The sequence below is a fragment of the Cryptotermes secundus genome, unplaced genomic scaffold (assembly GCF_002891405.2).
Source record: "Cryptotermes secundus unplaced genomic scaffold, Csec_1.0 scaffold825, whole genome shotgun sequence".
Taxonomy (NCBI): domain Eukaryota; kingdom Metazoa; phylum Arthropoda; class Insecta; order Blattodea; family Kalotermitidae; genus Cryptotermes; species Cryptotermes secundus.
The window spans coordinates 224,514-238,988 of NW_019738888.1; the positions used below are offsets into that span (position 1 = coordinate 224,514).

Here is a 14,475-nt window from a genome sequence, read left to right on the forward strand (position 1 = left end):
GTACTAACAGTTTTCAGAAAACTGGAAGAAAGTCTAATATTATCTTCTGGGATGTACTGTCATGTAGTTCAGTATAAGTTCTCAGATGTTTCAGAGGAATTTACTGTCTTGTGGGAGTCATATAAGCAAGAAACTCGTAGTTTTTTTCTTCCTTGGCTTATTGTTTGACCCTGAAAATGGTGGCAATATAACCCCCCCCCACCAAGAAAAAAACACTAGTGAACTTGTACCAGACTACATGGTAATATAGGTCAGAAGATGTACTCTTCACAGTCACTGCTGTGAGAACCTCAAATGCAACATGAAATGAAGTCCATTAATATAAATAACCTGAGGCAGGTGGGTGTGTAACCATAATTTTCAAGCCATGCAGCACATTATGCACCATAAATAATTGTAGAACACTAACAAGAACAACTCTTTAATAACTGATAAGAGTACCACGAAAAAGCACACAACTGGTTCACTTCATTTTTGTGAGCACCAATGTTCATTGTTCTCTTGTCTCATGTAGCATTGATTTCTTCAATGTTCAGATGTGCAATGAATCTCAGACGCATTTGGAGGGCTGGACGTAGTCTACGGATTATGCATTCTACCTCATTCTTCATCAAGTCACCCACAAACATGTACTTAATGTGATAACTGAGTGGAAGTCAAGGAACAAAATAAGACAGTGCCGCAGTAATTTCAACTGGCCCAGTTCTTAGAATAGTGTGAAACTAAGCTAGGAGTTTTGGATAGAAGTCATAAAGCCTGTTTTCCTATTGCACAGACTTCTAGTCCCACAAATCTTGTGCTGTAAATGACATATTTAGGTAATATTTTATAATCCAACAGTAAAATGCTATTTAGCTCATTGATTAAGGTGCTGAACTGATGTGCAAATAGTCATATGACTAAATCCTGCTCAAGTCAGTTTTCTTATACTGTTTGCAATCATAAAGATATTAAAAATTAATAATAGTGGCCGCAGTATTTTATTTTTGGCAAAGCTATCCCTGTAGCAGGCCATGAAGCCCCATAGGGTTGTGATACATCAAGGCTCCCACATTTTCTACACAATTGGCTCAAAGATGGTGGTGAGGTTGTCAGCCTTACACACCAGCTGCCCTTTACCCCCGGGAAGATTTTATTTTGGAAAAACTTACTATTTAAATACAGATTTTGTCTATTTTACAAACGTTGAAGAAAATATCACATAGAATGTGTAGGTATTTCTATTATCTATTCGCGTACCAGATTTCACATGCCTAACTCCAATGGTTCATAGCATTGCCATCAACCTGACAGCTAAATAAATGTTACATGAAGATGTCATGTTGTTGTTTAACATTCTAAAACATGTATCATAACAAAAATTGAATGTTTTATCAAGATCTATTACTATACATCATTTCAGGACCCTAAGTTAAGAGGCTCCCACCCTTTGTCAGCTATTCAACATGCTTCAATTATCAACTCTCACTATACTGTAGAGTAGTTGAACTCTCTGTGCTGTCTTCCACTGTCTTCACAATCCACACACACTCGCTCCTGGCACCACGCACACTCTCACTCCTCCTGGCTGCTCTTTGTCTCAGCACACTGTACACACAGTGGCTCACATACTGCTCAGCCGGCCTCTTATACTTTTCCCTGTTGCCATGTAGTAACCGCAGTGTCCCGTTATGTCACTGCGGGGGCGGGGGGAGTTTTTACTGGCCTGTTACCATAGCAGCAGCAGCAGCTCCTATATGGTTACATAACTGCGGTAATGGTTGCCTAACACAGCTGCTCGGCTGTTATGTCACCACTGGCAACACGTGTTACCGCACTGTGCGGAGACCACGATCCTCAACATCCTCCCCATCTTGGTGTGCTTCTTCCCAACGATGTGTCCCTTGCGCTGTGCCACTCCTGCACAGCGGGTCATCCTTTCCCCTTTTGGCTATGATAAGAGAACTTGCTGACCTGTACAAATCAAGACTTCCTACCATGGCTAAGAAGATAAGTCTGATAGGGTTCACTTCACGTTTCAGGAACCACACAAGATCACCATACTGGCAGCATAGAAACTGGGCATGAGGCAGTAATACACAATATAGTATGATACACCGATCATCAAGGAAGTTGCATTTAACAACTGTTCATGCCAATGAACTATAATATTAGTTTTAATTTATTATAAAAATGTTATGACCAAAATTTGTTAGGGTTTTAAAAACACTTAATCATCGTAAGATAATAAATTAGGTATACTTAAATGGTGATTTCACATCTTGTCTGTTGGCAAAAAGTCAAATATAGGGAAGGAGAGGAATCACAGTTCATACAAATCTGCAATGGCCTCAGTGGTGTGCATGCTCCTGGGGAACAAATGCAGACATTTCTCTTCCAAGTTTCAAATTTTCTTAATCTGTCCACACAAGGAACTTAGTTCATATTAGAACCTAAAGCATGAAGTTCTCGAGAAATGCTGTTGATGATGAACTCTTTGAATTTCTTTGGCCTTCGAGAACTTGCACGCAGACCTTACACTGACAGCCTCTTTCACTGTGGTTTGAAATGATGGACCCAGATCTCATCATTCTGAGAAGACAAAAAAACCTCATCTTGTGTGTTGTAGTGGGGCAAGAGGTTGATGAGTACTGTCTTCCTAGCCTCTCTGCGTCAGTCAATATTTGTGGCACCCATGGCACTCAGACTGCATCAATAATGGTCATTACATGCCCCTAGTAATTCTTTCCAGGTACAGTGAAGTGTCAGGCATCATGCAAGTCTACTTCTACTGTTTCCAACTCATTAAGATGTTTTTCCAAGCATTAAACAGTATTTATATCCACAGATTTATAACCACACACTTTCCAAAACTGAGTATACAAATCGATCTCTTACCTTGAGAACTAAGAATCAATTCATGCCTGTTTTGTCTACATATCAAGATCCATGATTGGTGAGATTAAACTGCAACTATACATAAGCGATGGTGAATGTTTTAGTACTATACTCATGTAGCTATTGCTTCCACATGACATTAGCTTTCTTTTTATAAGTACAGCACTTTAGAGAAAACAATATTTAACTAATTTTTCACCCAAATATTATGTACTATACAGTATATTATAAAATTATAAGTACAATATATATCAGGAATCATACAGATACAAAAGTAGTAAGCAGCGCTTATCTTTCTAATTAGAACAATATTTTACCTATAAAGTTTCTAAACATGGCACCAGTCATAATGACTCAGCAGATAAGTTTAATGTTCTTCCAAATAATAAGATCTACTGAATTCTTTACACTGAAAAGATATGCTCATACAGAGAATTCACCAGAAAAACAAGTACATGGTTTATCAATAATGATCAACATATACCCAATGGCAACTGAATTAAATTTCAAAATATATTAAGCACAAAAGGATACAGGAGATCACAGATGGGATCCATGTAGTGCATGTGTGTCACATTCTTATCCACCTGCTCTAGAAGTTCATACAGCTCCACTGTCAAATCTGTCACGCATCTTGGCCGATCTGTATTAAAGCGCTGTAAGAATGGGCCTACCAAGTGGCAGAGAAATAGAAACTGCTCTTCAGTCCTTACCACTGGATGGACCTTCTCCCTCACAAACCTGATAATAAAGGTCATTCAGCAGCATATATCAACATCCAGTCACATTTGGCATGGTACATCCCAAAATCTAAGGATTAAAATATAGGCAGCATAACTTCTCTGTTTTAACACTGTCCTTAATAGAACAACATATTATTTGACAGTTCAGCTCAGTGAAAGTAATCAACCTAAATATTAATAAGCACTGAAATGTAATAAATGACTTCATATTATTAAAGGTCTTAACCAGAAGGATGGACATCTGAAGTTGGGTACAAGGAATTCTAGACAAGTTTCATAAATATCTTTGGAATCACAAAGACTTATTTAAAGAACAAAAATATGCAAGTTCTGAGGGTAATTAAATGTTTCTACTTAAGCTCTTTATATTTTGCCAACAAATTGTTTTCCAAAAATTAATACTTCAAAGGAATCATCAATCAGAATATAGGACACAAAATATACTACATTCAAACAAACGTTAAGGTCTTAAAGAAGAGTGCATAGAGAACCCTACCTGCTAGTGATACTTACTGAGGAACCGTGCTGATCTGACCAACTCCTGCATGGTGCCACATGGAATGTGCCAGGGCTAGCATATATGAGAACTTATTTTCAAGGAGAGAATCATGTGTGGCAGCAAAATTGAATAACTGGAATGGAGTGTTACGATACTTCCACTGAGTCAGCTGTGGGGAAGTTATTACCTCCACTAGACGATCATGTAGAACTGACCAATATGAATCAGGTAAGGCAGCCATTATAAGTCCCACTGAATTGATCCACATATGAATTTGGTTTGAGGGTATCACAGTATACCTGCAATGATCAATATCCAGAATTTTCCAAGAGAAAGAAGGTAGAATATATATTGTAGACATTTGTAGACTAATAATTTATGCAGAACTCGTAATTTTCTACTANTTGAATAACTGGAATGGAGTGTTACGATACTTCCACTGAGTCAGCTGTGGGGAAGTTATTACCTCCACTAGACGATCATGTAGAACTGACCAATATGAATCAGGTAAGGCAGCCATTATAAGTCCCACTGAATTGATCCACATATGAATTTGGTTTGAGGGTATCACAGTATACCTGCAATGATCAATATCCAGAATTTTCCAAGAGAAAGAAGGTAGAATATATATTGTAGACATTTGTAGACTAATAATTTATGCAGAACTCGTAATTTTCTACTAGTTATAATATTCACATCATGCAACTACAACTGTCATGATTCATCAAGTAATCAGTGATGCACAAATTTAAGCCATTACATTTGAAAACTAAGAATGTAAATTTTTTCTTAAATGCGATACATATATACACATCCTGATATTCTTGTACAATGATTATGAATTTCAGAATTTTGAAACTCATCATTGCTAATGCCAAAGACTTTTCATATCTGTCAGGGAAGTAACTGGAAAATATCTTGAATGAACATTTTGTAGCTTTCAACTTCAAATGGCATATTCATTATTCATGCATACCGTTTAATGTAACAGATTACATTATCCTGGAGGAGAGAAAAAAACCATTATATATGCAAAGTCACTCCAGGGAACTTTAAAGGTAAAAAGGTATTCCAGTTTTTCATGCAGGAAAATGTACTTTGAACATTTTAAAAAATTATTTTCAGTTTCTTTCATACTGTAACTTTTATTCTGGAATACTCGTAAACATTTATCTAGTTATGCTAGCATTTGATGTTTTCAAAGTAGACTGAACCAAAAAGTTTGCAAAAGTTCTTCATACCATTTGGTAAGAGAAAACTCACCCTTTGGCAACAACATCTAGCAAGTTTGTGCCTACAAGGGCTGGAGTGACTGGTACAGCCATGAGCTCTACACATGTGACATACAATGCATGGGCTGCAGGGTTGGGGAACTCATTGAATCTCCAATCTGTGGCTGGAAAGTGTGGCTTCCCTGATACAGCTACAGAGAATGCGTCAAGGAAACTAATGTATGACTCCAAACTCCTTAAGTGAAGGGCACTGAACAGTCCTAATTCATAATTAAAATTTAGGCACAAAAGTACATGATTATATTGCAAGACACTCTGTATTCTGAGGATCTCAGTTCATAATAGCTCAGTCTCCTCACTTCAGGAATTCAGTAACAACTCTAAACTGCACATTTTCTTTTTCACCTCTGAAGCACAATAGACCACTGTAGGTCATGGTGCAAGGGCAGAGAAGGCCCACCCCTTATACAGTCATTCTCACCTCTTAGTTGTTCACAAAATGAATGACAGAAAAAGGAAAGGGGAAAGAGAAATGACGTTCAACAGAAACTATTTGGCAACAGAATGAAAGGCTACATTAAAATGTTACAAGTTCTAAATTAGATATTTTCTTCCACTTGTAGTAGAATACATACAGTGGAACGTCTATTTGCTGTTGCTCAGTTTAAGGGTTTCCTCGATTTAGAATTCAGTTTCGATGATCTCACCATCAAATTACCTCAGTTTAGTGTTCAAAGTCACTGTACCCAAAAGATACCTTAAACACGGGTTTCACCGTATTAGTGGCTCAGTGCACAGACCACCAGTTCAGAGACACTAAAACGAACAAGAAAAATTGGATAATAAAGAGCCAGCAAAATATTTAGATATTATAGTGGTGATGTAACAGACAAATGGCAAAAATGGCATGAGGACCTTCACAATTTGAAATCTTTACTGAATACCATTACAGTGGTTAAATCAAGAAGAATGAAACAGGTGTAACATTATTAAAATAAATCTGTAAAAACAGCTTGTGTAAACAAGCAGTACAATGGATTGGCTGAGGCTTCTGCAAATGCAATGATACAGCTATAGGTTTCATAATAGAGAATTTCTCAATATGATGAATAACATAAACTACTTGAAGGAGACTCTGTATCCTTGAATTAATAAGTTATTAGTACACCTCAAATTGCTTTACATTAAATCTTTGTGCACCATGTACTGGCCATATCAGCTCATTGCTAATCAATTAGAAACGCATTTCTCTCCCGAGATGACATCAAACATGACATATTGATGTTTAAAGGATAGAATGACCTGTCACAAAACATATCAACCCTGCTGTTTGAAGATAAACTGACGAACGTATTGTCGGTTTTTCTGTGCAACAGCACTTAGCACCATTTGGCATTTTAGCAGGTACTTCTATTGGACGGCTTGGCAGTCAGAGGATTAATTAATAGCTGCAAGAAAGGATACTTTCAACTATTCGCCGAACAAGTCTAACGTAATAGTCCAATTCAGGGATCCAGTTTGTCTCATCTGTTTGTCGCTGCATATAAGTCTGGTAGGGCTCTGAAAGACTCCATCCTGGGGCTCTGATGTCACGTAAAGAACCCAAAACTGCTGCTACCAGACGGCGTTTCAGTGGTGGACGGTCCCGCAACTTCCGTTCATAGTAGTGGAGTGTATTATAGAGGTATGTTACAGGGCGATCTGCAATACGTTTTGTGAACAAAATGCTACAGGCTACCAGTAATAATAATATATACAAGAAAATACAGCCATGAAAATTGTGGTCATTATATTTATAACAATCATGAACCTAATGAGCACAAAAATTATACATCAGCTGTCAACTATTGGAAATCAACACAGTAACCAAGATCTATGATGCAACTAGATCTATTACATTACCATGAAATTTATACAAGCACCCAAGATGTTCCAGCAATGTCTCCAAAGATTTGGTGACTGGAGGAAGTTCAAGATAGCGATGAATGACAATATCAAATACCTAAAAGCAAGGAAATTAAGTAGATTTATTGTCGTGTGTGTTATATAACATGAAACGTTGATCTATCTACCTTACAGAAGAATAAAAACTTACTGGCAAGAATCTGAGGCATACATTTCCAAAGTACACTGGCAACGAATGATATGGTGATGAGGGGCCTCCAGACTGTTCCAAGATTCCCTCTGGAGCAAACTTCTCAGGATACTTACGATGAAAAGCAAGATGCTTTTCATGCCTGGCAGTAAGAGAAGTTAAAGTCATAAGTATTATCATGAATCTCAGTTTGGATGAATAGAGTAAAGGAATTGAATCTGTATAATTGTGGATGGTTGGAAAAATACATTAAATCTAAGAAAATGAAACCAAAGAAAGTAAGGGCACAGAAGAGTGAGGGAACTCGAAAGTGCAGAAAAATAAAAAGGTAACTATTATATGCATTGCTCACTGATGTATTTATCTGGATGCAAGACAAGACTTCTTTCTTGCTCTATTTTTCGTTAGAAAATACCTAACTCCATGGTGAAGTGACATTGAGAAGGTTATAACTGCTCTCTTACCTAAGAAAAATTTGTTTTATGGAAACGACAGGTTCATTGCTGTGTCCAACAAAAGCCTGCAAGGTGTCACCCTATATTTAGAAATCAAGAAAAATGTGTAAAGATCAAGTATGACTAAAGAAATACTGAGAGAACTGATTATTTTAACAATAAGATTTTCATTACCTTCACCACAATATTCATATATGTACAGTCCTATATTCTTGGAGTTATTAGATTAAGGCTGCAGGCTCTACTTTTAGTGACACAGCATTCGCCAGACGTAATTCTGTATTTTCATCATTCTTGCTTCTAAGCAGGCAACAGGACTTGTGTTAGACAAATACTAGCTTTCTCTACACCATATCATATGCTAAGGACACATGAGTCAGGGTATGCCACAGTTGCCAGATGCAACAGTGATCTTTTGTGGTAACTGTCAGTGACTGATTTAAAGTGCACTAGATAATGCTGATAGTGTTAATTAATACATAATCAATGTTGTTCACTGCTGGGTATATATTTTTTAAATGTCTATATTGATGGAAAAATGAAGACAGTTCCATACTGAAAAGGTGTGAATATGTACACACAGTAAGGGTGCTACAAGAATGAATCATTAATTTCTATTTGAAAAACATTAACTTAAAATGCTAAATACCAATTTGATTGTTTCCAGTGCTCTGGTGAATTTTCTTTAACGAATTCTTGTACACGGTTGCGCAACTCAGCTGCCTTAAGTAGTAGCAGTTGGATGATAAAAAAGCACACTTGAGCTTCACTGCCTTCTTGAGTTCGCAAGGCCTTAAATAACAAAGATGGTAATCGCAATTTTATTAGGTATATACACAATCAGTTAACTGAACATACAGTGGGACAGTGGCTATGGAACTTATTCAAAAGGATCAACTAATTAAATTCTTTGCAGGAAAACTTTCTAGAGCTATCAAATTTAGAAAAAGGTTATTCTCAGAATTAAAAGCTATTATTTTCTGAATCAGCAGTAATATTTGGATAGGCTCGCTTTACTACTTCATTACAGACATATATTTTGTCATCTCAGGCCATTTTTTTTCTTGTAACTACTACTGTTGTTGTACACTGGCCAATAGCAATTATGTTAAAAATACAGTGAAATAGCTAATTTGCTACACTAAAATAATGCATGTAATTAATTCAGTTACATACATAGCTCTGTGTAGATGTCCTATCCCATATACTACTAGCACAAAACAACATTATCTATATTAGCAAGTACTAACAACCTGTCACTAAATGATTATACAGAATTCCCCACAGTATCTGCTGCTGCCTCAGTACCTACAATCAAGATGCCACAAATAATACATAATGTTCAATAACATTTTCCTCTTACAATATTCCAATAATCAGCTAAGAAAATACATAATTACACTGGTTGAGATCTAAAATGGAACCTTCTTTTGAAACTAGAATGCCAACACAGTTAATACATACAGACCTACAGTCAGAAACTTCTGATGTAATTTTTGTGGCAAAGACAAACTCACTATCCCAGCTAGGAATGAAACTTAGCCATCATGCATGAAGTCGGGTACTAACTGAGCTTATTTATCTTCATTTCTGAAGTTGTCAAGGGAATCCTACTATCAACCATGCATTACAAATGTCCTTACCACTACGAGTATATCCTTAATTTGACAAACTTCTCTTACAGTGTCTTAACACTCAGATTTGCCTAACATGCATATTTATGACTTATCCTCATTAATTACAAATAAACATACCAGCCCAAGAGTGACTGGGATCCTAACATGACATTCAAGTTCCTGCCATCTGAGGAATCATGAACTACAAAAGAAAGTGTGCAATCATAAAATATAAAGCTGTAAGTACTGGGTACTTACCAAACACAGAACTAGTCTGTCAATTGTCACAATGTTGTATTTCCATATCATGTCATTGATGGCATCCACACACTTGTTCACATGTTGTCCTCCTCCAGAGTTAGCAAATTCAAACACCAAATAATCACAGAACTTGCGCAGATGTGCTGACAGAGCTCTAGCACCAATGCGTTCCAATATCCTACAAACAAGGTTCATCTTGTCCCTTCACATTCATTTCTATGCAGATTAGCAGTTGCTACAGTATCAATAAATTAGCCAAGTTCAATAAAACCTATCTTGCTAGGACAGACACTAAACTAAAATGGAATGGAGCAAGTACGGGATAAGGTAGTCACAATATCTTGTCATTTAAACAAAACAGAAATAAATCATGAAAACACCAGTCACTGCATTCGTAACAGAATGTTTTCTGAAGATGTGTCATGCCAATACTGAGCAAAACCCTGTTTCAGAGACTCACTGCCTTTAATATCAAAGACAGAGGTAACGAATGACTAATGAATGATGCGTGCAGGTACATCTCCTACAGCTTTGTCATATTTTAAGTCTGTATTAATCTGATTTGATGGTTTAAAAAACTACTTGGCACTTAATCACAATTAAAACTTCAAATTCAAATCAATCAGAATACCTATCTTCCAGGACTGAAAGACATAAAAACCAAGTGTAAAGCAGGAGTACTTGTTTCATGATTTCCTTCAAAAATGTTTATACACAACAATATTCAGGTTAGGTTACAAGTTAAAACAACACTATTCTGCGTTATCAGGGTTCTTTCTATGTTCTACTCACTTGTAAGCTATGGGACTGATTCTGTCAGTCTCCAGAATCATCTTCCAGAGCAGGCATAAGAAGAGTGGTGGTGTTCCTGGTACAGAAAAATGAGCAATGATATCATTCTCATTGTTCATAGATGCCCAGTTTCGGTATTCCTCTTCAACTGCTTTCTAGAAAAGAAAAGTCAAGTCCACATAAATTGCGAGATACTATCCAGAACATCTTATTTTATACAATCACTACTGTAAATAAGATCTAAAAGTTTGTGACGATGGTAAATTGCTACAAGTACTATGTTTTTGGACATGATCCATCCTCTTGTATATTTAAAAAAAACTGTCCTGTTTCTATTTTAAAACACAATGTTTCGGAGACTGGATTCTGTCCCCATCCTCAGATAAAACCTACTCAGTTGGGTCCAATAGATAGAGCTAACCCCTCTCTCTGGACACCTATGCCAGTTTCCGAAGGGGTTCATAATCCAGGCACAACACAAACCATCTGTAAGAGCTAAGAAAATATTCAACTAATGAAGATACACACATATGAGGCCTTACACCAGAGAAATATCTTGAATGAAATCATACCTGGAGGGAAGCAATACTCCTTGTGGTACCAACACATGAAACAAATAGTTACCCACTCCAACTACACTTGACAGCGCTGTAGTCTCTTGATTTCTGCTGTGATGACAGGGGTCCAGATGGGAGAGATATCCACACTGAGGTGACTGATCGGATGGTCCAGCAGAGACATGTGGGCTGATTCCTTGTATTTCCTGTATGTGGTGTTAGGTTCGATCTGCAAGACCGTTGCTTCATTCCAACAGATTTTGTGGTCTTCCTCGTATGCATTTTGGGCTAATTTAGATTTTCCCAGCAAACCCTGTGTCAGGTTATATTTGTGCTCTTTAATGCGTACTTCTAGGGGTCTGCTAGTTTCACCAATGTAATATCTGGTGCAGTCACAAGGGATGCTATACATACACTGCTTTGTTTTCTAGGCATCTCTAACAGGTCTGGTTTTCATTAATGTCCTCCGGAGTGTATGTTTAGTTTTGAGAATTGTTCTGAGATGAAAACGGTTCCTGATGCGTTTGAATTTCTCGGCGATACCCTTGACATACGGGATGACTACAGTGTCTTGGTATGCTCTGTCTGAAGATGGACGATTTCTTGCCGATGGCTTCAATACAAAGTCCATGAATTCTTTAGGATATTCATTGAGCATCAGATCATGTCTTATGTTTCTGATTTCTTTACTAAAATCCTTCTGGTTTTGACATATGACCTTCACTCGGTTGACCAAACTATGAATAACTCCCCTTTTTACGTGATGTGGGTGGTTGTACTTGAAGTGAAGATAACGGCCAGTATGAGTAAGCTTTTGGTACACTCTGGTGGTCAGTTTTGGACCCTGCTTCATAACCAAAACGTCCAAGAATGGAAGTGCATTATTAACCTCATCTTCCATAGTTAATTTGATAGTAGGCCTGATGTTAATATGTTGAAGAAATTCCTGTAACTTTTCCGGTTCATATGGCCATATCGCAAATCTGTCGTTCACATATCTTAGCCATTTGGTGGGTTTGTATTGAGCTGTGTCCATTGCCATTTCTTCAAAATGCTCCATGAAAATATTACTGACCACTGGAGATAGTGAGTTCCACATTGACATACCTTCTTTTTGCTGGTAGAACGTACCTTCAAACTGGAAGTATGTGGTTTTTAAGCAGATGTCCAGTAGTTCCATCACGTCTTCAACTTGTTAAGGTGAGCGCTCTGGGAAGGAAGGATCCATTCTGAGTCTATATCTTATGACTTGTAAGACATCTTCCACTGGTACATTGGTGAACAAACTAACAACGTCAAAACTTACAAGGTAGTCTTCTTTTTGCAGGTTGATATCCTGTATTTATTTTATAAAATGTTCAGAGTTCTTTATGAAGGAACCTGTGTTTCCAGACAGAGGACTGAGGATCTTATGGAGGAATTCAGCTAATGCATAGCAAGGAGAATCAATAGAACTAACTACTGGTCTAAGCAGGATATCAGGCTTGTGTATTTTTGGGAGTCCATAGAGGTGAGGGGGTTTGCTGAGGTAGGGAGTCAATTTACTTTTCAATGGCGTGGGAAGGACAGTCTTGTGTTTAGTAAGGAGTGTCCATATTTTCCTCTCAATTTGGGCTGTAGGATCCTTGCGTAAAATTTCATACACCCCTGAATCTAGGAGGCTGGCTAACTTCTCCTTGTAAGTAGACTCACTTAACACCACTGCACAGTTCCCCTTGTCAGCTAATACTGTAAATATTTGCTGTATTTGATGGCTGAAGGCAGTAGGTACTAAAACAGTCTATCTGTCAGCCCTTGAATGTTGTATGGAACCTCCCTAGGTCATGCAAGACTCAAACTGATAAGGCTAGTTGTTGATATGTTTACCACATTTTGGTTATGTTTAATCTTGCTGGTGAACATAAAAATGTCAAATTCCAAAGAATACAGTTATCATTTCATCTTCCTTCACAAGTTGCAATTTATTTAATCTGATCAAATCATACTTACATCCTTATATTGCTCAGAAGTACACACTTTTATATTTTCCATGTCTCAGAAGCTTTATTTTTGGAATGAACTGCATGTATTACACCTATGCAAAGTCACACCTCTTTCTTTAATATAAGGGGCAGTCAAATGAAAACGGGTCACCACGCATAACTCACATGGCGCGCAAGTTGGTAACACTGGAATTTGCTTACAGTACGAACATCTGGTGGGGTACCGGGAAAGCACAGTGACAACATGCCGTTGCACACTAGTCATTTGTTTATTGTGCTGAAAGTAAGGTTAGCGCTATGTATGGTCCAACATCAGTAATGGAGGCAGGTAAAGAAGAACTGCGAAGTGTAGTGCACTTTTTGACTGCTGAAGGAGTAGGAGGATGAGAAATTCATCGTCACATGTCTGTCGTTTATGGCAAACACAGCAAGTCATTTTGAACCTGAGAGCAAACTGCAGAGCCAACAGAGGAAACATGTGAATACTCCCCCACCGAAGAAATCCAAAGCTGCACACGTTCCGGTAAAGTGATGACGACGTTCGACTGCAAGGGCCCTCTGCTTGTCAAATTTCTCAAGCATGGGGCCACAATCAGTGTACAGTACCATGAAGACACTTTGCAGAAACTGAGATGTGCCATAAAGTCAAAACGCCCTGGAACGCTACTGAACAACATTATCTTCTTCATGATAATGCGCGCCCCCACACTGCCAACTCTGTGAGGAATATGCTAGATATATTTTGTTGGGAAGAGCTTCAACGTCCCCCCTACAGCCCAGATCTCTCTCCATGTGATTTTCACATTTTTGGAGAACTGAAGAGACATTCGTGGACATCGGTTTGCATTGGACGAAGACGTGTGTGGCTGGGTAAAGATGTGGTTCTGTAGACAGCCCACAAGGGATTGACTGTCTTATCTCCCAGTGGGATAAATGTATTAACAGTTTTGGAGATTACTTTTGAGGTAATAAATGTTCTTTTATATGTTTTGGCCTCTGACCTGTTTTCATTTAACTGCCCCTTATATTTCTGTTGTGCTCCACATGTAATATTCACGTCTAGTTCCACAGTACACTGTTTGCTGAATTCACACTTTTTAAAGAAACTAGTTTTAACATATTGTGACATGTTGTGCAAAGGAGAACCCCCCCCCACCGGCAGTGACGCGGCAGGTGAGTCAGCGCTCCCCTCCCCCTCCTCCGCACGGTAACGTAACGGTGACGCAACAGGATTGTTACGGTAGTAACAGCGGTTACTACCGCTAGCGTTACTAGCAACACAGCGCCAGGCAACAAGGGTGCCTATTACGTGGCCGTTTTCCGTATTGTCCGATCAAGGCTACATAAGGAGCAGCGAAGGCTATTC

The 14,475-nt window shown here is 38.0% G+C and overlaps 1 protein-coding gene across 1 annotated transcript in view; it reads right to left on the bottom strand.

Moving 5' to 3' along the window:
- Window positions 1-254: 254 nt before the first annotated feature.
- Window positions 255-14,475, bottom strand: part of LOC111871294 (mediator of RNA polymerase II transcription subunit 23) — a gene marked incomplete in the record, with an annotated part of 33,425 nt that continues 19,204 nt past the window's right edge. Inside the window, 11 exon segments of the mRNA XM_033754187.1 lie at window positions 255-645; window positions 3,412-3,618; window positions 4,134-4,252; window positions 4,532-4,697; window positions 5,383-5,545; window positions 6,816-7,052; window positions 7,254-7,353; window positions 7,447-7,588; window positions 8,551-8,693; window positions 9,776-9,956; window positions 10,571-10,725. Of these exon segments, the coding sequence (XP_033610078.1) occupies window positions 507-645; window positions 3,412-3,618; window positions 4,134-4,252; window positions 4,532-4,697; window positions 5,383-5,545; window positions 6,816-7,052; window positions 7,254-7,353; window positions 7,447-7,588; window positions 8,551-8,693; window positions 9,776-9,956; window positions 10,571-10,725 (1,752 nt within the window).